This window comes from Salvelinus fontinalis, chromosome 3 (genome assembly GCF_029448725.1).
Source record: "Salvelinus fontinalis isolate EN_2023a chromosome 3, ASM2944872v1, whole genome shotgun sequence".
NCBI lineage: Eukaryota > Metazoa > Chordata > Actinopteri > Salmoniformes > Salmonidae > Salvelinus > Salvelinus fontinalis.
Window position 1 is genome coordinate 53758338 of NC_074667.1, and position 26432 is coordinate 53784769.

The following is a 26432-nucleotide window of genomic DNA, read 5'->3' on the forward strand; positions in this document are numbered from 1 at the left end:
TTTTTAATTTCTATGTTGGCCTGGTATGGTTCCCAATCAGAGGCAGCTGTCTATCGTTGTCTCTGATTGGGGATCATATTTAGGCAGCCTTTTCCCACCTGTTGTTTGTGGGACCTTGATTTTGTATTGTTGCTTTTTAGCCCTACAAAGCTGAATGTTTCGTTTTGTTACTCTTTATTGTTTTGTTGCTGGTTCACATTAATAAAAACGATGAACGCCTTCCATGCTGCACCTTGGTCCAATCCTTCAAACAACGATCGTTACAGAAGATCCCACCACCCCAGGACCAAGCAGCTTGCCCAGGAGGAGCAGACATCCTGGACGTGGGAGGATATATTGGACGGAAAGGGATCCTGGACGTGGGAGGAAATCCTGGCCGGAAAGGATCGCCTTCCATGGGAGCAGACGGAGGCAGCGAGGGAGCAACAACGACGACACCGGGGTTCGCGGACACGACGGAAGCCCGAGAGGCAGCCTCCCCCCAAAAAATTTGGGGTGGCACACAGGGTGATTGGCGGAGCCAAGGTGGGAACCAGAACCAACTCCCTGTACTCACCGTGTGGAGTTGGTCACCGTTCAGGTGCCATGTTTTCCAGTTCTACGCTCCGTGTCTCCAGTGTTCCTCCACAGCCTGGTGCGTTCTGTGCCAGCTCCTCGCACTTGAACAAACAACGTTCGTTACACAGCGAGTCAAATTAGTTAGTGCAAAAAGGGTCAATGCAGATAGTCCGGGTAGCTAGTGTAACTATTTAACAAGCTATTTAGCAGTATTTTGGCTTGCGGTTAGAAGCTGTTCAGGCTCCTGTTGGTTCCAGACTTGGTGCATCGTTACCACTTGACGTGCGGTAGCAGAGAGAACAGTCTATGACTTGGGTAGCTTGAGTCTTTGACAATTTTAAGGGCCTTCCTCTGACAATGCCTGGTATAGAGGTCCTGGGTGGCAGGGAGCTTGGCCCCCATGATGTACTGGGCCATACACACTGCCCTCTGTAGCGCCCTGCAGTCGAATGCCAAGCAGTTGCCATATCAAACGATGATGCAGCCATTCAAGATGCTCGCAATGGTACAGCTGTAGAGGGCCCATGCCAAATATGTTCAGCCTCCTGAGGGGGTAGAGGCGCTGTTGTGCCCTCTTCACGACTGTGTTGGTGTGTGTGGACCATGATAGATCCTTAGTGATGTGGACACCGAGGAACTTGAAGGTCTCGACTCGCTCAACTACAGTGGCCGTGCTCGGTCCTCTGATTCCTGTAGTCCACAATCAGCTCCTTTGCCTTGCTGACGTTGAGGGAGAGATTGTTGTCCTGGCACCACACTGCCAGGTCTCTGACCTCCTCCCTTTAGGCTGTCTCATTGTCGTCGGGGATCAGTCTACCACGTAGTATCGTCAGCAAACTCAATGATGATGTTGGAGTCGTACGTGGCCATGCAGTTGTGGGTGAAGAGGGAGTACAGGAGGGGACTAAGCACACACCCCTGAGGGGCCCCCGTGTTGAGGGTCAGCGTGGAGGATGTGTTGTTGTCTACCCTCACCACCTGGGATATAATTGTGTAATTACACAAATATAAATGTATGTTCATGTAATGACAAACTGTATGAGTGCTATTGAGTGCAGTGTGTGTGTGTGTGTGTGTGTGTGTGTGTGTGTGTGTGTGTGTGTGTGTGTGTGTGTGTGTGTGTGTGTGTGTGTGTGTTTGGGTGCGTGCGAGCGAGCGAGCGTGCGTGCGTGTATGTGTAAGTATAGGCTAATATGTGATGTATGTGTTTGAAATATAAGACCTGTTTCTCCAGCTCCATCATCCAACATGTATGGTAGATGATTTCCTCCTGTTAATTATCCCAAACGCTATCTAATATTTTACAACAATACAGTACATTTCTGCTACTCTGGCTGTGTGTGGCATAGGAAATATACACAGGTTTCTGAGAGGGGGAGGCAATGAATCAGGATATTTTTCTTGTTCATGTTGTTATAGTGCAGCATTTCCAAAAGAAAGCCCTGAGTCAAATTATATGTTGGAGGATTAGGGAACTATTTGATGCTCATTGTGTTGAAGAATGTAGTATTAAAGTACATAAAACAAAAGCGGGAAAACTCTGTGAAGTCAGCAAGTGAAGTGAGTTTAGCCCCATGAGTAATGAACTATGTACAGAACATTTACTCGTAAGACTGTTTTTGAAAGAGCTTGACATAATGAATAGTAATGACCTTCAAATTAATAGTGTCCAGTCAAACAGGCACTCCTTACTAAACGACTGTCTTCTGTAAATGATGCGTAGACAAAATAACTCTGGCCACCAACTGTGTTTTGGGCCCACCTTGCTTGTTTTAAGATGTTGGGAGCCAACTTTCAGTTCCAGCAGCAACTCATCCTACCAACTAGAATGCCCCACAATGATTCCACAGCAGGAACTTTTGTCTTGTAATTCCATTTATGGGATTATATTTTCACCCAAATGATCACAGGTCACACAATTGGTTTATGTCTGTGCATGCAGTGGATGAGCCAAAACAGGGTAAGCACATTATTTGTGCAATGGCATGGAAATTGAAGGACAGGCTACGGAGGGCTGATTCGTGGCATGCTCAATACAATCATATTGAGTAACAAATGTAGAAAATTAGTTACATCCACTTACATTGAAGACTGACGATTTGGCATTTAGGAAAAACAGCTCCACTGTTGTATTCTCTTTCAAAAATGTTATCTTCTCAATATAAAACCTGTAAAACACATAATGTAAATCATATGGAGTACCTGAATAAGGGTATATAGTGCTCCCCTTCCAATTTCAGAACATCTTCTTATTGCAGATTGTCACATTAGTGCCATCTACTGGACATGAGTCTCTACATGTGGTCCAGGTTACAAGTTAAATTTTGTTTAACCTTTATTTACCTAGGCAAGTCAGTTAAGAACAAATTTTTATTTTCAATAACAGCCTAGGAACAGTGGATTAACTGCCTAGTTCAGGAGCAGAATGACAGATTATTATGTTTTTTTTAGTTTTTTTAACCTTCTCAGCTCAGGGACTTGATCTTGCAACCTTTCAGTTACTAGTCCATTGCTCTAACCATTAGGCTACCTGCCATCCCTACAATATCTGTATCTCCGATTAATGCTGATTAACACTGGGGGTTGTCACTGTAGTAGCTCTTTGAGCCTTCTCTTGGGCAACATTGATAGATACCTTAAATTTTCAGATGGATTTTCAAATAAACTATATGTAGTCTAGCTCTCAAAGAGGAAGGGGAGTCTATGCATTAAAGTGTGTAAGATACACTGTCAACGTCTCAGACTGATGCTATGTTTGTGATAGAGTACACTATGGGTAGCCGGCTACTATAGTATGGTGGTCCATACTGTAGGCTACCAGCTGAGAGGCAGTGAGAGAGAGATCGCTCACCTGACCAGGAACTTGAGCTCCAGTGGACCAGTCTTTTTAGTAAAGTCATGATCCAGAACCCTGCGATCCAGCTGGAGCCATTTACTCTGACCACTGGGGAAGGATACGAGCAGATGCTACACCGTTAACTGTGATGTCAACTGCTAGACTGATACAGAGTTGTCTCACTTGTGTCATGGAGATGCATGCAATCAGCAGCAGGAAAAGGAGCGAAACCGGTTTGTACCCATTCACAGTATTTTGTACCTGACACCACAAGATTGAAAATACATCAATGAACTAGAATGTAGTTACAGATGTACTATCTTAATTTGATCAGTTTCTCACAGCAGGAAAATAATCCTGCAGCAACAGGAATTGTGAATTATTATGTATATTATAATGAATGGATATTTATGTAGGGGTTGATACATCTTTTGTGAGAATGAATCAAGTCTGACATTTTAAAGTAGAAATTACAAACTTTAGAAGCATTTTTTAAACCTTGAATACAATTTGCATTTCCTGCAGTGCAGGAAAATTCTCTGCGACAACAGAGTGATCAAATTAAGATAGAACATCTGTAGGAGTTGTACGTACGTGTCATCGATGAAGGATATTCCAAAATACTCCTTCTCCTTCAGGTTAAAGTGTGAGGACACCAAGTCTAACAGATCTCGGGACAAGAGCTTCGGCTAGGAAAATGAAACCAGTATAAATGAACACAAATATATGAAGTGTCCACACTAGAGTGTAACATCACAGTGAACAACATTAGAAGTACAGAGGTTGAGGATGTGTGAAGAGTGTGTACCTGGACCATTAGGTCCAGCTTCCTGTTGTCCAGGAGGTGCACCTGGCACAGCCGGCCCTCTGTCATCTGTGGGAAGGGAACAGACATGATGAGATCCCCTGGAATAGAGATGGCCAACTTGCGGTATACCCCCCTTTTGAAGGCCCGCGGATCAATCCCCCCCACCAGGGAAATACGCTACACAGGATTCGTATCAGTGTTGACTCTCAAGGCTGCTTGATTATGGCGAAGGGTTGTGTTGAGTGAAAAACATGTGGCTCCCAACTGGTTAGGATGGCCTGGCCTCTGTGGTGGAAAGTGACCACAGGGTGGAAATAGAAGTTCTGGGCTGGTGTTAACTGCAGTCTACCAGGATATTGTTCCCTCCACCACCACAACAGAGCTGCTTTTAAGCTGTTATACAGGCTCCTTTTTCCTTTGTTTTTGGACACATTATATCGAATTGAAATTACTGACTTAGGGGCATTTCTGGACAAAGTATTTTATTTATTGTCATACAAACACTGAAGCGGATGACATGGTTCTGGTAGGACTCTTCTTTAAAGATGCTACGTCAGATGGGGACAGCTATTTTAAACAGACCAACAACCTTCAAAAATGGTGCTGGTCAAGTGCCTGTGGTCGACCAAAGTAATTGATAAGCGACCACGGGCACATTTGAGCAGTCTGTTCCACAAGGCAACCAAAAAGAAGGCACTGGCTGTCATTGGCGACCCCACCCACCCTCTACCACCTCAGTTCGAGAGGCTTGCCTCTGGCCAGCACTTCAGAATGCCCTTGGCCAAGAAGAATGTGTTCAAACATTCATTCGTTTCTTGTGCTGTTGGACTACTAAATGCAAAGTAAATTGTATCAGTATATGTACTTATCTATCCAGTGCAGTTGGGACAGCGGTCGGTTGTGAGTGAATGTATCAATATCCTTTATGTTTTTAGTGTATGCAACATAATGGACTGACTGGTTTAAATGTGTATGATGTGAGAATGTTTGCATATGTGATCCTTTTAATGGAAGGTGATGCCAAAGAAAAATGTTCGTCCTGGATGGACAAAGTTTAATTATATTCTATTCTATTATGTAAACTCTCTTTCCCTGAAGTCAAACTGTAGTTTCTAGGCATTTAAAAACAAAGTTGACTTTCCAGAGATGATTCCCTTGAGAATTCAAGCCCTTTCTGAATGGTTCAATAGCCCACTTATACAGCAAAGACCAAGAACTTTAATCAGAAACACAAGCATGGATTACTAGATGACAAGTTTTTATAACACAGAGAGAAAAAAACTCTAAGACCTGTCTTCATAGAACAACATGGGATTGTGTGTAATCCGTATTAATAGAGAGAATTATTGTAGCTGTTCATTACACAATCTCCATTGTCTAAACAGGGATTAGTCACTATAGTGATTGTGGGGATTGTCCAGTGCATGATCCACACTACGGTGCATTTATCAATGCTGCATTGTTACGGACAAATGACATCCAAGCATACAAACAAAGAGGCCAGTAGCTCCATGGTCTAAAATGTGTTGGTCTTCCAACATTGTTTCATGGGATGAAGTGAGACAATATTAGTACTAATTTTGAGTTAAAGTATTAAAAAATCAGGTATCTCCAACATGCTCCCCACACTCCCTGCTTTTCTGCTCCTTTTCTGTGCCTGTCTTTGTCTACCCCAAAAGCCCCCTTTACCTACAGTAACTCCATTTCAAATTCACCTTAGCAAGACATCTAATGAGCTACTGCTCAGTCTGAACCCTATCCCAAAATCATTACACCACAGTTCACTGCACAACAATTCATGTTCCTTACTTTAGTAGCGTGGCAGTAAAAGAAGACCCACTGGGCACAGACATCAATTCAAACCTATCCCCACGTTGGTTCAACGTAATTTCATTGTAAAGTTGTGGAAACAACGTTAATTCAACCTGTCTGTGCCAATTGGGAAGTTTTGTTGGTGACTATCTATCCTAACTAGGTCGACCTCTAGTTAGGGCCGATTTCAAGTAACAATCGGTAATCAGCCTTTTTGGATGCTGATTATGGCCGATTACATTGCAATCCACAAGGAAACTGCATGGCTGACCACCTGTTACACGAGTGCAGCGTCAAAAAGACCTTGTGGCTGCAAGGAAGTTGCAGGAAGTGGCTGTAAGTTGCTAGCTAGCATTAAACTTATCTTATAAAAAACAATCAATCTTCACATAATCACTAGTTAACTTCACATGGTTGATGATATTACTAGGTTAACTAGCTTGTCCTGTGTTGCATATAATCAATGTGGTGCCTGTTCATTTATCATCGAATCACAGCCTACTTCAACTTCGCCAAACGACTGATGATTTAACAAAAGCGCATTCGCAAAAAATGTACCCAAACTACAAACATCAATGCCTTTCTTAAAATCAATACACAGAAGTATTTTTTTTAAACCTGCATATTTAGTTTTAAAAAATTAATGTTTGCAGGCAATATTAACTAGGGAAATTGTGTCACTTCTCTTGCGTTCAGTGCAAGCAGAGTCAGGGTATATGCAACAGTTTGGGCCGCCTGGCTCGTGCGAATTGTGAACTAATGTTCCAGAATTTTACATAATGATGACATAACATTGAAGGTTGTGCAATGTAACAGCAATATTTAGACTTAGGGTTGCCACCCGTTCGAGAAAATACGGAACGGTTCCGTATTTCACTGAAAGAATATACGTTTTGTTTTCGAAATGATAGTTTCCAGATTTTACCATATTAATGACCAAAGGCTCGTATTTCTGTGTGTTATACTATAATTAAGTCTATGATTTGATATTTGATAGAGCAGTCTGACTGAGCGGTGGTAGGCAGCAGCAGGCTCGTAAGCATTCATTCAAACAGCACTTTCCTGAGTTTGCCAGCAGCTCTTAGCAATGCTTGACCCACACCGCTGTTTATGACATCAAGCCTATCAACTAGGCTGGCAATTAGGCTGGCAATACTAAAGTGCCTATAAGAACATTCAATAGTCAAATGTATATGAAATACAAATGGTATAGAAATAGTCGACGCGTCATAATTCCTATAATAACTACCACCTAAAACTTCTTAACTGGGAATATTGAAGAACTGGGAATATTGAACCACCAGCTTTCATATGTTCTCATGTTCTGAGCACGGAACTTAAACATTAGCTTTTTTACATGGCACATATTTCACTTTTACTTTCTTCTCCAACACTGTGTTCTTGCATTATTTAAACCAAATTGAACATGTTTCATTATTTTTTTGAGACTAAATAGGTTTTATATATGTATTATATTAAGTTAAAATAAAAGTGTTCATTGTTCATTCAGTATTGTTGTAATTGTCATTATTACAAATACATATATAAAATCGGCCGATTAATCGGTATCGACTTTTTTTGGTCCTCCAATAATCGGTATCAACGTTGAAAATCATAATCGGTCGACCTCTAAGTGTCAGGATGGACCGCTGAAGAAAGCAGTGTTTTGGAACATTTTCCAAATTTGACAGAAATATACATAGTTAGAACATGTCTCATTTGTTCATGAACAAGATCCAATAAATGACTGGAAGCTTATATATAACGTGCAACTCTTTATTTGTTGATTCGCCATTATTCAGCAGCTCTTCAAACTTTGTGGGTGTTCACCAGCTCACTAGACGATGGGTGTTCACTAGACTATGGGTGTGTTCATAAATTCCCTCTGGAGTGCCAGAATTGTTGTCAGATTGTCCGTTCGTTCATTTAGAGCGTTCTGACCTCACAACGGCAGTCAAGCACCCAATCTAACTGGCTAAAGTTAGCTAGCATGCTAGCAACTTCCAGACATAAATGAGAGAACACCTCACTCTGACAATTTTTCCTAACAATTTTTTACCAAGTGGACTGCCCCTCACATAAGGCAGAAAGGCTAGAGGCCATGGCTTTAGAGAGAGGTTGACCCGCAGGTTTAAAGAAAGATAATGTGATGTGTAATAGCCATGCCAGAGAGGTCATCCCCCTAAAGGCCTGTCATTGGGGCGGGGCGTTCCAGCCGTGGCCTCTTCACACGACCTCAAGCCACTGACCTACATAGGCTTAGCTCCAACCCTGCAGCATTAGGCCATGCCTGTAATTGACTGCGTATCAGGCTTATTGACATATTCTCACTGATTACCATCTCCTAACACCAGCTATCTTCACTGACGATGTAATTTAGCTTTTAATGGTAGTTCATAAACAACCTTTCCTAATTTGAAATCTTGACATGTTTTTACGTTTGGAACAGAAATGTATATAGTTAGAGGATGTCTCATTTGTTCATGAACAAGATCTCATTCAGGTGCTCCAACAAAAGACAGCACTTCAAAGACAACCTTCAAAGATCAAAAGACTGGCCGTGCTGCTTCCTGATGACTTCCATATGTGCAATGAGACCCATGTTAAACCTGTCTCTGTGACTCATAAAGAAACACCCTGTCCTGAGTCCTCATAGGCACAAACAGTAAACTTTCACCCAACAGACAATCTACCAAATACAATATGCAATTCTAAAAGTCAAATTAAAACTAGTACCCTTTGGATATTCTTCATAGTTAGCCATAATGTGATGGTTATTCTACAGACTCCAGAAAACTCCTGACAGATATATACATTTACAGAAAGCAAGGTGTAAAACAGTATCAACAAGACAGGTCAAATTTGAATATATATTAGACATGATCTTGCTCCAGCCACCAGTACATCCCAGTCGGCAGCTGGCACAGTAGCTGTCAACATAGTAGTCAATAAAAACCACATTGATTAGAGCAGCATGTACAGTACAACTTTTCCCCTGGAGTAAAGGGATTGATTGGTAACACAGTCCCAGCGTACCTGATAGAACTCCCCGAGCTGCCACCATGTCTGTAGGAAGCGGCGGGCTGGCATGAACCCCTGAGAGGACCACCTTCTGAGGGTCTGCTCTGCCAAGCTCCACACAACCTTGCTGCTTGATGCCAGCAACTCCTCCACTCTAGACATGAAGCCCAGAGCCATGGCTGTCACTTCACCGCTCACTCACTCACTCACTCCCAGAGACCAGACTGAGATACCCGGTGCCCGGCACAGTCTCTCTCTACTGATGAAGTAGAAAGTCTGTGATGCTTGAGAGATGCTTGAAAGGTAAGCACACTACTCCGTCTTCTTGGCCCAAGAGAATGTACGCTGCTGAGTAAAACACCAACTTCACTCTGCATCTAGAGGCTGTTGTGACTCAGAATGTCAACGCCCTGGAGGAACATCAGTAGCAGTCTACTACTACACACACGCTTTACTATGTCTCCCTGCTGATGTAATCTGTGAGAGTCACAGCTCTGTTCTAGAGAGGCTGGAGTTGTAGTGCTGGAGTGGAGTGGCGCGCCAAAGGGTGAGCTCCCAGCCTCCTGCCCTGGGCCCTGGTCCAAGACAGCCTGACAGTCACATGGCAAAGGGCTGGACAGAGCCACAGAGAATCAGCCTAAAGAAGCGTGGTCTGCAGTGCACACCACATAAACACACTTTACATATACATGCTGTACCTACACTCCAAGGCAGACTGACGGACAGCTCAGTCACTCCATCCCCGCCTCATAAACACTCTATTTTCTTTCTGACTTAAAGCTTAGTCTTTTTCTTGAGGTTTTCCACTCTGTTGTTAACTTCATTTTAGACTGTAGTTGTTCCAAAATTAGGGAAATGGATCAACTGTAATGCTAGTGTTACACGCCATTTGGAAGGTTCAGAGAGTGGAACGTCAACTATATGACAGTTAAGACCAAATAGAGGCAGCATACAGGAGTTCTAGAAGATGTGATTTTTTTCTTGACAGGCAACCACCATCTCAATGATCTTGCTTGACACATACCAATTTATAGGCACTCGGCAGGCATTACTAATCAATCACTAACATCCAATTCCTATCCTTTATCTAATAATGGTATTCAAATATATAATATCACATTAGATATAAGATATAAGATATAATAGTGTGAAACAGCGGGTGTAGATTTGAGTGATTTAGGATGGTTTCTGAAGGTCATTAATTTTCTCTGTACAGTACTCCGGGTGCAATTTCCCGAGGACAGTAGACGTCTACACCCATCATATTCCACACTACTCCATATATTCTACACTACTAAAAGTACTAAATCTGAAACTGTCTTTTTTTGGAAATTGTTTAGTGTTGGAACCTACATCTGACATCAGAATGTAACGGATATAGCTTAGGAAAACTGGGGAAAGATTTCCATAGTGTAGTTGCTTTTGATATCAAACATTGAAATTTGAAATACTGTGGGAACAAACATACTCATATTCTTTAGTTTATTTTGAATATTTTTACATTCCTTTTAGCAAAGAAGGATGTGCATATTTCCCCAAAGAGCCATACACCATTCTGACAGAAACTGAAGAAAACAAGTGAAGAGAGAGAAAATGTGTTCTTGGCTGTGGACCTATAGGTTTTCAGTTGAGTCAAACTAGCGGTGTCTCATCTGTCAACAATAGCTTACTGTTTGTTTGTGCGTTCTGAGTCTCATAAAACCTTAACACGTTTGCAGTCAACGCGTACAGAACATGTCGCAAAGCCCCCTGAACAACATCCGAGGGATCATCTGAAACAAAGCTAAATCACGGAATACTCGTAACAGGCCTGATTACTGTGAGAGTAAAATCAAATAAAATCCACATTTTATTTGTCACATGCGCTGAATACAACAGGTGTAGACCTTACAGTGAAATGCTTACTTACAAGCCCTTAACCAAAAATTTAGTTTTGAAGAAAAATAAGTGTAAAGTAAAACATGATGAGTAAAAAATAAAACATTTAAATAACAAATAGTTAAAGAGCAGGCATCTATTATCTCATCTATGTAAAATTCATATTGTATCATCTCTGCCCACTTCCAATTGTCCTGACTGGAAGGAGATGCATGATTGTTGAATCTTTTGGACTTCATGTGTATAGTCTGATAATTTATGGTAGTTTCCTAGCGCAGTAAAGACAAACACTTATTGAACTAAACAATCACCCAGGGTAAAGTCCAACTGGCATTTTTGCACTAACATATCTATTGCAGATGAGACACAAAGTATGGCACTGCAGTCTAGCTTTAACATATAGCTCCATTATGACAAGACCTTCAGGAGGAATTCAATTATTCTATTTCGAGGTGACAACCATAAAGTATTTTGTATTTAAGATTTCAAATAGTTTAATTTAAAAGTTGTTTGATAAAAACATCTAATGACAAAACCTAGGTATTGATGATTTAATGTGTGTATTAGGGGATGACTGGATTCGGATAGATCCATTTCAGGGTGATATTGTCACACCCTGATCTGTTTCACCTGTTTTTGTGCTTGTCTCCACCTTCCACCAGGTGTCTCCCATCTTCCCTCATTAATCCCTGTGTATTTATACCTGCGTTTTCTATTTGTCTGTTGCCAGGTTGTCTTGTCAAGTCCTACCAGCGTGTTCCCTGTGCTCCAGTTTGTGGTTTTCCTAGTCTTCCCAGTTCTGACCTTTCTGCCTGTCCTGACCCTGCTGGCTGTCCTATACCTGCCTGACTGTGATTTGATTACGACTCTTTGCCTGCCCCTGTAATAATCTCTAAGACTTGTACTATCTGCCTCCTGTGTCTGCATCTCGCTCTTAGCCTGAGCCTTGATAGATATAATTCATTAGAGGCCCACATTGAAGCTATACAAGAGTGCAGTGGGGGAGGGGGGTATATTCAATTAACCATGTTGCTTATGACACACACACAGCTGTCTGAGTGGTAACAACTATGAAGACCACAGCTGTGGTGGACACAATACCATTGTTATCACCAACATACTGTATGTCACCATATTTAGCAACAAAAAATAAAGAGTACAGAGTTGTTGCCTGTGTCCACTAGACGAAGCAAGCACTTACATTATAAAACCAGTGCAGAAGCTATAGATGGCATTCTTAACTGTAAATAGAGAGGAGGTGTCCTGTAATATTACATGAAAGTGTGATATCACATTCCCTCTGGCCATATCTCCTGTCCCATTCTATCCAGAGAATTGGACCAGGCAGTAGCCAGATGATTCCCTCCACAGTGAGAGGACTAAAGGTCTGTTTGCTTGTATAACACACACGGACATGCAGGGGCTGCCTTCCATAGAGAGACAAAGGAACAGCCAAAACACACACATGTGCACACAGCAACCCGAGAACACAGAAACGCACGCACACACACACACACCCACACACCGCCCGCAGGTGCCTGCTATTCACAGCTGATATCCATGTGTGATGTGTTTCATTGGGCGGCGGTGGGGTAGAGGTAGGGGTGAGACCAAAACAAGAAACAGTTTGTGAATTTACAGACAGGTGATCCCAGGGGAATGAGAACCGTCGACCACTCTCACCTCTCATAGGGAGAACCACTCTTTATCTATTCCTAAAATCAACTGTCTGCAAGAGTCCATGTCTCAAGAGGATATTCTATTCAGCTCTGTAAATGGATGCCCCAGGTCAGTTTGACATTTTCCCTCGCACTAGTCTTGCTTGGCCGATCTTACAGTGCAGTGCAGGGGAATGAGACTACCCTCACACAAAATCCAAACCGTCAGTTAATCTGGGCCTTTTGAAGAATGGCGGTGATACAATGCATAGGTGTGTAGGGTATTTTCTGTCACTGATCTGTGAAACCTTAAATATTTCCTTATTGTCCCTGATGAGAAAGAAAGAATAGATCTATCCTCTCCTCTCACTCCTCTGGTTGTTGATGCATTGTGAGTGGACACAGGTGCTCCAGCTGTCTCTCTCACTCTGATTCACCCATCTGTTTCCATAATGAGAGACCCGCTGGAGAGGCTGGTACCACTGACTGCAGCTCTGCTCTCAGCTGTAAACAGCATGACCTCACACTCTGGCCCACTCTCCTCTCTGAGGTCACTCTCGTAAACACTGCACTGACAAGCCCCCTCCAAGTCATCTGCTCCACAGAATAATCAATTCATTTGAATGATGATTATTGTCATGATGATTATTGTCCATGACTTCAAGAGTGTGCTTTACCACCAATTGTGTTTTTTTCTCCTAATGAGTAGAATACAATCAATTACGGAGAATCAAGTCACTGCTGACTTGTAATTCATACGGCGGTTGCCAGACATCACCAGTAGGCAGAGTAACATCACACTACTAGACCAGACTCCACTACTGAATATGTATACGGCAGTGGTCAGTCTACAACTTTCGTCCTTTTGTTCTAGCCCACTGAATCAGGTGTGTTAGTCCTGAGCTGGAACAAACCCCTGCACATCCTGTCATTCTTTAGAACAGGTGTTTGAGACCCCTGATCTGTAAGGAGTACATTTAGTGCTGAGAATGTTCAGCCAATCATGTCCTGGGTGTTACCTTTATGACAATCATGTCCTGGGTGTTACCTTTATGACAATCATGTTCTGGGTGTTACCTTTATGACAATCATGTTCTGGGTGTTACCTTTATGACAATCATGTCCTGGGTGTTACCTTTATGACAATCATGTCCTGAGTGTTACCTTTATGACAATCATGTCCTGGGTGTTACCTTTATGAGAATCATGTCCTGGGTGTTACCTTCATGACAATCATGCCCATCCTCCTCTCATGTTCCTATAGCATTCTCGTCTGATTAGTGAGTCCTTTGAGGAGATGATTACACACCACAGGCATGCTCTGGTTCTGGTACTGAGGCAGCGGATGTCTGTTTCAATTTAGATACCTCTCAGTCCAATTCCATAACTCATCAGTTTTAATAGGCTTGGGTCTGTAGAGAATACAATGAGGGCATGACAGTACAGCCCGTGCTACCGAGATCATCACACGTTTGTGTCCCTGAGCTAATTTCATTAGAATGTCAATTACCATGTGCAGTAAACGCTCAGTTAATTGTCTAAAAGAGGATGGCCTCCCACAATAGCAGACACACAGCTCCAGCACAGGGCAGGGTAACATCTGTTAACACACAGCTACAGCTGACAGGCAGGCAGGCTGGGACAAGAACACACAGAGTACAGTACGGCTGACAGGGCATGGCCCCATGCCACATACAGAGATACAGCTGTCAGTCAGGCAGGCAGGCTAGGACACAAACACATATAGTACAGTAGGTCCAAGGCAAGGGCCGCATGGTAGACAGTGTTAGCATTCCATTTATTCTCAGAGATGACGCCCATGACATGCCTTCAGTGACAGGGACAGTCCCATGGCTTTACATGGAAAGCCTCCTGACTGCTGCCTCTGTTCCAGGATATCACATTCCAGTAGTGGCATTTTGTAATCATAAATCAAATATGAGTGGATTAAAATAAATCTAATAAAAACTGTAAAAGAATGAAGTCTAGTTATGCATAAGTGATTGCTTGATTATTATGCTACGTCTCATACATTGTAGTGTTTGTGTTTACCAAATTAAATGGATTTTGATCACTTACTTTTACTCTTCCTCACTGCTCTAATATGCTCTCCCTATTCAGACGGGTGGCTTCATAAGCACACATTCTGCATTTAATCAACAGGGATTAACCTATAGATTCTGAGAGGGATGTATCTTCTCCCCCTCTGTGAGCTCTTAAAGTCACACCACCATGTCTGTGAATGAGAGGTCCACATTATACTCCTTGAGGAAAGTTGTCAGTACATCATTGTAATACACACACAGGACATACCCGGTTATACCCAATTAAAGCCATGTGATTAAGCTCTAGTTGGTGAACGTGGAGAGAGAGAGAAAAGCTTTTTGTGTGCAGCCGGGCGGTAGAGTCAAGCCCGGCTTTGTGCAGCATGGCAGGGGTTGGAGAAGAGGGGCCTGGGGGTCTGAACTGCCACCACCGTCCCATTGAGATGTCTGTTATGGCTGGGGATGTATAGGCAGCTGCATAGGCAGCAGTGGTGGAAAAAGTATCCAATTGTCATACTTGAGTAAAAGTAAAGATACCCTAATAGAAAATGACTCAAGTAAAAGTGAAAGTCACCCACTAAAATATTAATTGAGTAAAAGTCTAAAAGTATTTGGTTTAAATATAGTTAAGTATCAAAAGTAAATGTAATTGTTAAAATATTCTTAAGTATCAAAAGTAAAAGTAAATAACTTCACATTCCTTATATTAAGCAAACCAGACAACACAATTTTCTTGATTTATTATTTTGCGGATAGTCAGGGGCACACTGATGACATAATTGACAAATTAAGAATTGGTGTTTAGTGAGTCCGCCAGATCAGTGTGTGAATGGACAAAAATTCTGTCTGCTAAGCATTCGAAATGTGAATCATACTTTTGAGTTTCAGGGAAAATGTATGGAGTAAAAAGTACATTATTTTCTTTAGGAATGTAGCTGAGTAAAAGTAAAAGTTGTAAAAAATCTATAACTTAAGTAGTACTTTACTTAAGTCGTACTTTAAAGTACTTTACACCACTGAAAGGCAGAGCTGTTAGAGAGAGAAAAAATGACCTTGAGCGGCAGGTTTTTAATATGATTTGCAAGAGATGGAGGACATGAATGGCTGCTCTTAACATCTCTGCGGGGGTCCTAAGAGACAGACAAATAAAGGGGGAGAGAGAGAGAGAGAGAGAGCGCAAGAGGATCATATAACATGTATGCTGATATCTCATGCTTGATTGTCTAGCTCCTTTAACGTACTGTTTTTGTTTACGTATTCATGATTGAGGAATTTACTTTATTCTATAAATGACATGAGTGTCACGCTATGCCTGTTCAACAACACATCACTGTTCAGTCGTGTTTAAAATCTTTTTTTCTTTTTTCATTTTAGTCAACACAAAAACAAAAACAAAAAGATCTGTGGAGAAACTTTATTTTCCTTTGAGCCAGCCCTTGTTAAACAAGTTTGTGCTGCCTGGTTTTATTTAAAGCTATATATTTGACAATGACATTGTCCTTGTTCAGTAAATATAGATGAATTACCACCATCATGCATCCAATTTCCACAGTAATGTGAATGGTGCCCAGGGGAAGGTCTGTAGGGACTCAGTCAAAAGGTTATTCTGAATGCTAAACCAACTGTCGAGAACTCAGTGTTGCAGACACACACAGTGGACATGTGTCGCATTATCAATGCAAAATATCTATACTTCGAAGACCTATATAACCAAATATCTCGCTCCAGTTAAATCCTACAACCCAGTCTTATCACTCACTGACTTATTTGATGCACTGCTCTTTCTTGTACATCCTTTAGAGAGTGTTTGTCCATTGATAACTACCATAACTACTGGATAATGTAATGAGACCCTCTGGGGACTTAAGCTTATCACTGTCAAACAATCCTCTAACACTACATAATCAGAACAATTGCACAGCTTTATCATGCCAGCAAAACATGTGTAGGGAAGACCTCCCCGACTTAGAGGGGCAATGAAAACCTCAGAACTTTACCACTCCAAATTTGATAAAGAGTAAGGACTTTTCACTATGTGTGGTTTTTATAGACAGAACAGATCCTGAGGCATTATGGGAAAAAGGCTAGTGGATACCCAGCAGTCACTGTGGATTACTCACCATTGGTCCATTGGAGCAAACCACCAATGTGACAGAGGACCTCTCAATCTGTCATAGTGTGAACACTTATGCCAGGGTCTGTCTATTCCACTTAGGAGGCAAACTGAGCTCATGGAAAGTCAGGATTTGGCATTGAGTTGTGCTTTGGTGGGGGGGTGCATATGCAATGGCGTGTATTCATGGATACCAAAGGAAGCCAGGCTACCCCAAATATTTAACCAATAAAAACATTTAAAGTATAAAATTATTTATCTTTTGTCTCTCTGGATTGTCATAATTGTTTTGTAAATTCGCAAGTGGTTGAATCTCACCTGAGAAATCATCAGAGCGAGGGAAACAGCACCCCTCTGTCTTAGTACAGTGAGGGAAAAAAGTATTTGGTCCCCTGCTGATTTTGTTCGTTTGCCCACTGACAAAGAAATGATCAGTCTGTAATTTTAATGGTAGGTTTATTTGAACAGTGAGAGACAGAATATCAACAAAAAAATCCAGAAAAACACATGTCAAATATGTTATAAATTGATTTGCATTTTAATGAGGGAAATAAGTATTTGACCCCTCTGCAAAACATGACTTAGTACTTGGTGGCAAAACCCTTGTTGGCAATCACAGAGGTCAGATGTTTCTTGTAGTTGGCCACCAGGTTTGCACACATCTCGGGAGGGATTTTGTCCCACTCCTCTTTGCAGATCTTCTCCAAGTCATTAAGGTTTCGAGGCTGACGTTTGGCAACTCGAACCTTCAGCTCCCTCCACAGATTTTCTATAGGATTAAGGTCTGGAGACTGGCTAGGCCACTCCTGGACCTTAATGTGCTTCTTCTTGAGCCACTCCTTTGTTGCCTTGGCCGTGTGTTTTGAGTCATTGTCATGCTGGAATAACCATCCACGACCCATTTTCAATACCCTGGCTGAGGGAAGGAGGTTTTCACCCAAGATTTGACGGTACATGGCCCCGTTCATCGTCCCTTTGATGCGGTGAAGTTGTCCTGTCCCCTTAGCAGAAAAACACCCCCAAAGCATAATGTTTCCACCTCCATGTTTGATGGTGGGGATGGTTTCTTGGGGTCATAGGCAGCATTCCTCCTCCTCCAAACACGTCAAGTTGAGTTGATGCCAAAGAAACTCCATTTTGGTCTCATCTGACCACAACACGTTCACCCAGTTGTCCTCTGAATCATTCAGATGTTCATTGGTAAACTTCAGACGGGCATGTATATGTGCTTTCTTGAGCAGGGGGACCTTGCGGGCGCTGCAAGATTTCAGTCCTTCACGGCGTAGTGTGTTACCAATTGTTTTCTTGGTGACTATGGTCCCAGCTGCCTTGAGATCATTGACAAGATCCTCCTGTGTAGTTCTGGGCTGATTCCTCACCATTCTCATGTCATTGCAACTCCACGAGGTGAGATCTTGCATGGAGCCCCAGGCCGAGGGAGATTGACAGTTCTTTTGTGTTTCTTTCATTTGCGAATAATCGCACCAACTGTTGTCACCTTCTCACCAAGCTGCTTGGCAATGGTCTTGTAGCCCATTCCAGCCTTGTGTAGATCTACAATCTTGTCCCTGACATCCTTGGAGAGCTCTTTGGTCTTGGCCATGGTGGAGAGTTTGGAATCTGATTGATTGATTGCTTCTGTGGACAGGTGTCTTTTATACAGGTAAGAAACTGAGATTAGAGCACTCCCTTTAAGAGTGTGCTCCTAATCTCAGCTCGTTACCTGTATGAAAGACACCTGTCCACAACAGCATGTGAAATGTATTGTCAATCACTGTTGCTTCCTAAGTGGACAGTTTGATTTCACAGAAGTGTGATTGACTTGGAGTTACATTGTGTTGTTTAAGTGTTCCTTTTATTTTTTTGAGCAGTGTATATTGCCTTGTTGATTTGATGATGTTTATAGCGGAGGCAGTACTCCCGTTGTCTTTGTGCTGACTTGCGGTAACTCCGTGGTTCTAAATCAGTAGTTAGTAAACTGTCGAAAACGTTTACTTGCTTGACCAAGCTGCAGGTCATAGAACTGCTTGTTACATGCAATATTCGCTTTGTGACCGCCACTGGACAGATGTTGGTCTTCGGTTTTGTGATAAAACAAACGTATGTGTAGTTGAATTTATTCCGCCACTGTGTGACTGTTGTCTTTTTGTTGTCACGGACTTATTGTATATCACAGTGGCGTATGAACAAATGGGTTATAAAGCAAACAACGCAAATATCACAACATAGGTTTCTTTACAGTGGTGTAAAGTACTTAATTAAAAATACAGTAATTGAAAGTACTATTTAAGCCATTTTTTTTGTCTATCTGTAGTTTACTATTTATATATATTTTTTTACTTTTACTTCACTACATTCCTGAGGAAAATAATGTACTTTTTACTCCATACATCCCTGACACCCAAAAGTACTTGTTACACTTAAAATGTCTAGCGAGCCTGGAAAATTGTCCTATTCAAACACTTATCAAGAGAACATCCCTGGTCATCCCAACTACCTCTGATCTGGTGGACTCACTAAACACAAATGCTTTGTTTGTAAATTATGTCTGAGTGTTGGAGTGAGCCCCTGGCTATCCGTAATTAAAACAAAAAAATTAAAATTGTGCCGTCTGGTTTACTTATGTCACGTTCCTGACCTGTTTTTTGTTATGTATTTGTTTTAGTTGGTCAGGGCGTGAGTTGGGTGGGTTGGTCTAGGTTTGATTTTCTATGTTGGGATTTTGTGTTCGGCCTGGTATGATTCTCAATCAGAGACAGCTGTGAATCGTTGTCCCTGATTGAGAGTCATACTAAGGCAGCCAGGGTTTCACTTGTGTTTTGTGGGTGTTTGTTCCTGTGTCAGTGTTTGGGCCACACAGGACTGTTTCAGGTTAGTCACGGTTGTTGGTTGTTGTATTTTGTAGTGTATGTTGTTTTCCCATTAAAACATGAATACTTACCAATCCGCATCTTGGTCCGATCCATGCTCCTCCTCGTCTGAGGAGGAGAACGACTACGACAGCCGTTACAGAAACACCCACCATAACAGGACCAAGCAGATTGGAGAGGGAAGGCAAGAACAACAGCAATGGGGAAAAGAGGAATGGACTTGGGAGGAAATCCTAGACGGTAAAGGACCCTGGGCAGCACCAGTGGAGTGTCGCCGCCCCAAAGCGGAGCTGGAGGCAGTGAAAGCGGAGAGGAGGTATTATGAGGCGAAAGCAAGGCAGAGCGGCTGGAAGCCCGAGAGGCTCACCCAAAAATTTCTTGGGGGGGGCTAAGAGGTAGTGGGCCGAGGTCAGGTAGGAGACCTGCGCCCACTTCCCAGGCTAACCGTGGAGAGCGGGAGTACGGGCAGACACCGTGTTACGCAGTAGAGCGCACGGTGTCTCCTGTACATGTTCACAGCCCGGTGCGGGTTATTCCACCTCCCCGCACTGGGAGGGCTAGATTGGGCATTGAGCCAAGTGCCATGAAGCCGGCTCTTCATATATGGCCTCCAGTACGTCTCCTTGGGCCGGCTTACATGGCACCAGCTTTACGCATGGTGTCCCCGGTTCGCCTACATAGCCCGGTGCGGGTTATTCCACCTCCCCGCACTGGTCGGCGACGGGGAGCATTCAGCCAAGTAAGGTTGGGCAGGCTCAATGCTCAAGGGAGCCAGTACGACTGCACGGTCCGGTATTTCCGGCGCCACCTCCCCGCCCCAGCCCAGTACCACCAGTGCCTACTCCACGCACCAGGCTTCCAGTGCGTTTCCAGAGCCCTGTTACTCCTCCACGCACTCTCCCTGTGGTGCGTGTCTCCAGCCCAGTGCCTCCAGTTCCGGCACCACGCACCAAGCCTCCTGTGCGCCCTGAGAGCCCTGTACGCACTGTTCCTTCTCCCCGCACTCGCCCTGAGGTGCGTGCCCTTAGCCCGGTACCACCAGTGCCGGTACCACGCACCAGGCCTATAGTGCGCATCGAGAGTCCAGTGTGCCCTGTTCCTGCTCCCCGCACTAGCCTTGAGGTGCGTGTCTCCAGTCCGGTACCACCAGTTCCGGCACCACGCACCAGGCCTACTGTGCGCCTCAGCGGGTCAGAGTCGTCCGTCTGCCCAGCGCCGTCTGAGCCGTCCGTCTGCCCAGCGCCGTCTGAGCCATCCGTCTGCCCAGTGCCGTCTGAGCCATCCGTCTGCCAAGCGCCGTCTGAGCCATCCGTCTGCCCAGCGCCGTCTGAGCCATCCGTCTGCCCAGTGCCGTCTGAGCCATCCGTCTGCCAAGCGCCGTCTGAGCCATCCGTCTGCCCAGCGCCATCTGAGCCATCCGTCTGCCACGAGCCATCAGAGCCGCCCGTCTGTCCCGAGCCATTAGAGCCGTCCGTCAGTCAGGAGCCGCTAGAGCCATCCGTCAGTCAGGAGCTGCCAGAGCCGCCAGCCAGTCAGGAGCTGCCAGAGCCGCCAGCCAGTCAGGAGCTGCCAGAGACGCCAGCCAGTCAAGAGCTGCCAGAGCCGCCAGCCAGTCAGGAGCTGCCAGAGCCGCCAGCCAGTCAGGAGCTGCCAGAGCCGCCAGCCAGTCAGGAGCTGCCAGAGCCGCCAGCCAGTCAGGAGCTGCCAGAGCCGCCAGCCAGTCAGGAGCTGCCAGAGCCGCCAGCCAGTCAGGAGCTGCCAGAGCCGCCAGCCAGTCAGGAGCTGCCAGAGCCGCCAGCCAGTCAGGAGCTGCCAGAGCCGCCAGACAGTCAGGAGCTGCCAGAGCTGCCCTACAGTCATGAGCTGCCCTTCAGTCATGAGCTGCCCTACAGTCATGAGCTGCCCTCCAGTCATGAGCTGCCCTCCAGTCATGAGCTGCCCTCCAGTCATGAGCTGCCCTCCAGTCATGAGCTGCCACCCAGTCATGAGCTGCCACCCAGTCCGGAGCTGCCACCCAGTCCGGAGCTGCCACCCAGTCCGGAGCTGCCACCCAGTCCGGAGCTGCCACCCAGTCCGGAGCTGCCACTCAGTCCGGAGCTGCCGTCCCTCAGTCCGGAGCTGCCCCTTATCCTGGTGCTGCCCCTTATCCTGGTGCTGCCCCTTATCCTGGTGCTGCCCCTTATCCTGGTGCTGCCCCTTATCCTGGTGCTGCCCCTTAGTCCGGTGCTGCCCCTTAGTCAGGTGCTACCCCTCGGTCAGGTGCTACCCCTCGGTCAGGTGCTACCCCTCGGTCAGGTGCTACCCCTCAGTCAGGTGCTACCCCTCAGTCTGTTACTGCCCTTTGGAATAGTGGGATTGACATGGAGGGTGAATATTGGGAGGAGGCCACGGAAGCGGGGGTTGACTATGGTGGGGTGGGGACCACGACCAGCGCCAGAGCCGCCACCATGGACAGACGCCCACCCAGACCCTCCCCTAGACTTTGTGCTGGTGCGCCCGGAGTTCGCACCTTAAGGGGGGGGGGGTTTGTCACGTTCCTGACCTGTTTTCCTTTGTTATGTATTTGTTTTAGTTGGTCAGGGCGTGAGTTGGGTGGGTTGGTCTAGGTTTGATTTTCTATGTTGGGATTTTGTGTTCGGCCTGGTATGATTCTCAATCAGAGACAGCTGTGAATCGTTGTCCCTGATTGAGAGTCATACTAAGGCAGCCAGGGTTTCACTTGTGTTTTGTGGGTGTTTGTTCCTGTGTCAGTGTTTGGGCCACACAGGACTGTTTCAGGTTAGTCACGGTTGTTGGTTGTTGTATTTTGTAGTGTATGTTGTTTTCCCATTAAAACATGAATACTTACCAATCCGCATCTTGGTCCGATCCATGCTCCTCCTCGTCTGAGGAGGAGAACGACTACGACAGCCGTTACAACTGAATTAATATAAGGAATTTGAAATGATTTATACTTTTACTTTTAATTAGATACTGTATATACCAATGGCATGCTAAGACATCGACATGCATTTCTTTATGTCAGATGGCTTTTGAGTCCGCTTTACGGATAGACGTACAGAAAGAGGGTAAATTGTAAATTTTCTATCCGAATAATTTGCATAAAGATAAGCATTATCTTGTCAGATTATAGGAGAAACTCTGGTAGGCCTGAAACAGTCTTCCTCACCTCTTATGCACGATCCAACTTTACAGCCGAGCACACTGCCACTGTATCAGGTTTGTTTCAATGTCCAGGTCACATTATCAGGGGCTGTACTCAACAACATTGACTGAAAACATTCATTTACACTGCAAGCCAATTATTGTACGTGACTAAAGGGTATTGCCATATAGAGACCAATGCACACTGATGGAAGAGGTGAGTGATAACAGGCCATGGTGCTATGAAGGTGACTGACTGCTGCTGGCTACCTGCTCAGTGGCTTGCTGTGTGGAGGGGAACAGGACAGGTGGCCTCTAATGAGGGAGGGAGGAGGGCTCATATAACACAACATTAATGATGCAGGGCTCATCCACTCATGGATGACACATTGTCTTCGATCTGCCAGACAGCACTGAAATGACTTCTAAATCCACAACATATGGCCTACACCTTTAATGAACAGTGCCAATATGAGCAAACACAGAATATAGAAAATAAGAATAAAGAACACACTTTAGGCTTTAGACAAGATATTGAGGAGAAAACTAATATATATATATATACCAGCAATAAGGCCCGAGGAGGTGTGGTACTGTATATGGCCAATATACCACGGCTAAGGATTGTTCTCTGCACGACGCAACGTGGAGTGCCTGGACACAACCCTTAGCTATGGTATATTGGCGATATATAACAAACCCCTGAGGTGCTTTATTGCTATTATAAACTGGTTCCCAAAGTAATTAGAGCAGTAAAAATAAATGTTTTCTCATACCTGTGGTATACGGTCTGATATACCACGGCTGTCAGCCAATCAGCATTCAGGGCTCAAAAAACCAAGGTTATAAATATATATATATCACAGGTTCAGAGGGCTCTTTAGCGAGCTAACCATCTCTTTACCAAGCCATCCCCTCCAGCTGTAGCTCTGTGAAACACACACTTGGGGGTTGAATCACTGAGCAGTATTGATTACTCTGGTCTCAAGGCTGTGGGATATGTCTGCTGGCTGAACACGGCTGCTTCCATGCTCTACATACACATCACTATTGCTGCTTCAGTGAGAGAATAATAGCTGCTCATCTCAGGTCTATCCGTTCATTACCATCCCCCCGTTCAGCACAGTCCTCTCAGTGGTCATTATCATTCAGGCCCTCAAACACAGCTCCTAAATGTGCACTCCAGCTCCTCTGGTGTGTATGTGTGTGTCAAATCAAATCAAATTGTTTTTTTCACTTAGTAAACAACAGGTGTAGACAAACAGTGAAATGCATACTTCCAGACCCTTCCCAACAACGTAGAGAGAAAAATATAGAAAAAAAGAAAAAAAAGATAATGGTGTGCATGCATCGAAATAAACATGACAATAAGATTTCAAGTCATTCAGATTACCCCAATCATATAAACATCTTCAAATGGAAACAGCTGTGTGTGTGTGTGTGTGTGTGTGTGTGTGTGTGTGTGTGTGTGTGTGTGTGTGTGTGTGTGTGTGTGTGTGTGTGTGTGTGTGTGTGTGTGTGTGTGTGTGTGTGTGTGTGTGTGTGTGTGTGTGTGTGTGTGTGTGTGTGTGTGTGTGTGTAATAAAGAGGAGAGACACAGACAGGGTAATTACAGGAAGGATCATCGACAGCTTCCACAGCTTGCAGGCAAGCAGGATAGCATCCACAGCCAGCAGACCGGACACAGAGCAAAAGCTAAAGATGGGGTCTGCTTTGTTGTTATTCTCATTTTCTAAGCCTCAGAGCAATTCAGTGCTGGTCTGCAACGCAGAGGAAGAGACCAACAATAACCAAAGGATGGTAATGTGCTTTCTACACTGTGGTGTGGCTCTTAAGGGAACTACAGTAGCTACAGCCTCAGGGCATTCCTCACTGCACAACCATTGCCCACTGGGACACAGGTTGCTCTATAGCTCAGGCTCCATGATCTGCTAGAAACAGTCTTCCTATACAACACAATATCCTCTGAGAGGTGAAAAGTGACCAGAATTTACACAAATAATGGTTTTGTCAACAAAGCTAGCTACATTGATAATTCTCATAGTTCCCCATAAATAGAGAAATTAAAGATATATCCAAGGCAAGCCATTTTTGTTTCCATTTTGTTTATAATTGGGGCCCATGCCCAAAGAATGAGTGTCTGGAATCTGGATGCTTGGAATTGTGACATTACTCGTTATTCCGATGAGACAGGGGCACTTAATGTAGAGTGCTTCAGTCAATGTCCACTGACACAAATGGGTAATCTATAAATCCATCCTTACAGTATGTTCATCTTTTAAATTATTTATAAGGAGGTGCATGTGCTCTGGCAATTTTGGGTGGAATTTGTCAACAAACTGGAAATCATCTCTCCTCCTTAAATAGATTGCTTGTTGTCCTAATACAGTCTCTTTAATCTAAATCAGTGGTTCCCAACCAAGGGTACTTGGCCTATCCACAGGGGGTACTTAAGAAAACTCATGAGACCAACTTACCTTACTGGTAAAATGCAAATGAGGGGGTACTTCAGGGGTATTCCGGGCAGAGCAGAATTCAGTTGGTGGTACAGTAACCGACAAAGGTTGGGAAACACTGATCTAAATGATATGGGCCCTGCCTCCCAGAGGAATTCCCTGCCAGCTGGGGAGCCCGTGTCTGGCCTAATCCCATTGCTTTCTGCTCTCTGCATCGTACTGAACACCAAACACACGAGTAGTCAAAGAGGAGAAAGAAATGTGTGTCACCGTCAGTCAATAAGCCAAGGTATTCAAACCTTCCACTAATGAATGAGGATGAGTACGGTCACTCAAAAACCATAACACAAAAAAAAAGAAACCAGGAAAAAGAAACACATGTAATTCCTAAATGTCTGCTAAATCAAACAAAAACATTCTGTTTATTCATGTATTTCAAAAGACTGTCCCTAAATGGACAAAGGGATAGTTCAGTGTGTCCATGGTTTTGTAAGTGAAAATAAGTTACAGAGTATTTGTTTTACACAGGATGTCCTGTGGAAGGACAAATGTCAGACGTAAAACAAGGAAAAGGTCCAGAGATGCTCTGCCAGCGGACTGCTTGTAAACCGCTAACAAGGAAAAGGTTCAGAGATGCTCTGCCAGCGGACTGCTTGTAAACCGCTAACAAGGAAAAGGTTCAGAGATGCTCTGCTAGCGGACTGCTTGTAAACCGCTAACAAGGAAAAGGTTCAGAGATGCTCTGCCAGCGGACTGCTTGTAAACCGCTAACAAGGAAAAGGTTCAGAGATGCTCTGCCTGGGGACTGCTTGTAAACCGGCAACAAGGAAAAGGTTCAGAGATGCTCTGCCAGCGGACTGCTTGTAAACCGCTAACAAGGAAAAGGTTCAGAGATGCTCTGCCTGGGGACTGCTTGTAAACCGCTAACAAGGAAAAGGTTCAGAGATACTCTGCCTGGGGACTGCTTGTAAACCGGCAACAAGGAAAAGGTTCAGAGATGCTCTGCCAGCGGACTGCTTGTAAACCGCTAACAAGGAAAAGGTTCAGAGATGCTCTGCCTGGGGACTGCTTGTAAACCGGCAACAAGGAAAAGGTTCAGAGATGCTCTGCCTGCGGACTGCTTGTAAGCAGCTAACAAGGAAAATATTCCTGTTTACACAACTGACATTGTGAACCATGTTCGGGACAGTTGCCTTCTCTGGGAGACTGGGAGTACAGAGGGCAATATGAACA

General features: G+C 44.2%; 1 protein-coding gene across 4 annotated transcripts in view; it reads right to left on the reverse strand.

Moving 5' to 3' along the window:
- Positions 1-26432, reverse strand: part of LOC129851123 (FERM domain-containing protein 4B-like) — a 73360-nt gene that overhangs the window by 41991 nt on the left and 4937 nt on the right. For 2 of the 4 annotated variants that reach the window (XM_055917414.1, XM_055917413.1), the window contains exons 1-5: positions 9051-9583; positions 4203-4268; positions 3989-4083; positions 3410-3502; positions 2642-2726 (exon numbers count right to left, since the gene is read on the reverse strand). In XM_055917414.1, the coding sequence (XP_055773389.1) occupies positions 2642-2726; positions 3410-3502; positions 3989-4083; positions 4203-4268; positions 9051-9212 (501 nt within the window). In that variant the 5' untranslated portion in view covers positions 9213-9583. Of the gene's footprint in view, positions 1-2641; positions 2727-3409; positions 3503-3988; positions 4084-4202; positions 4269-9050; positions 9584-26432 lie in introns of those variants that run through there. The other 2 variants (XM_055917415.1, XM_055917416.1) reach the window with 2 other exon arrangements.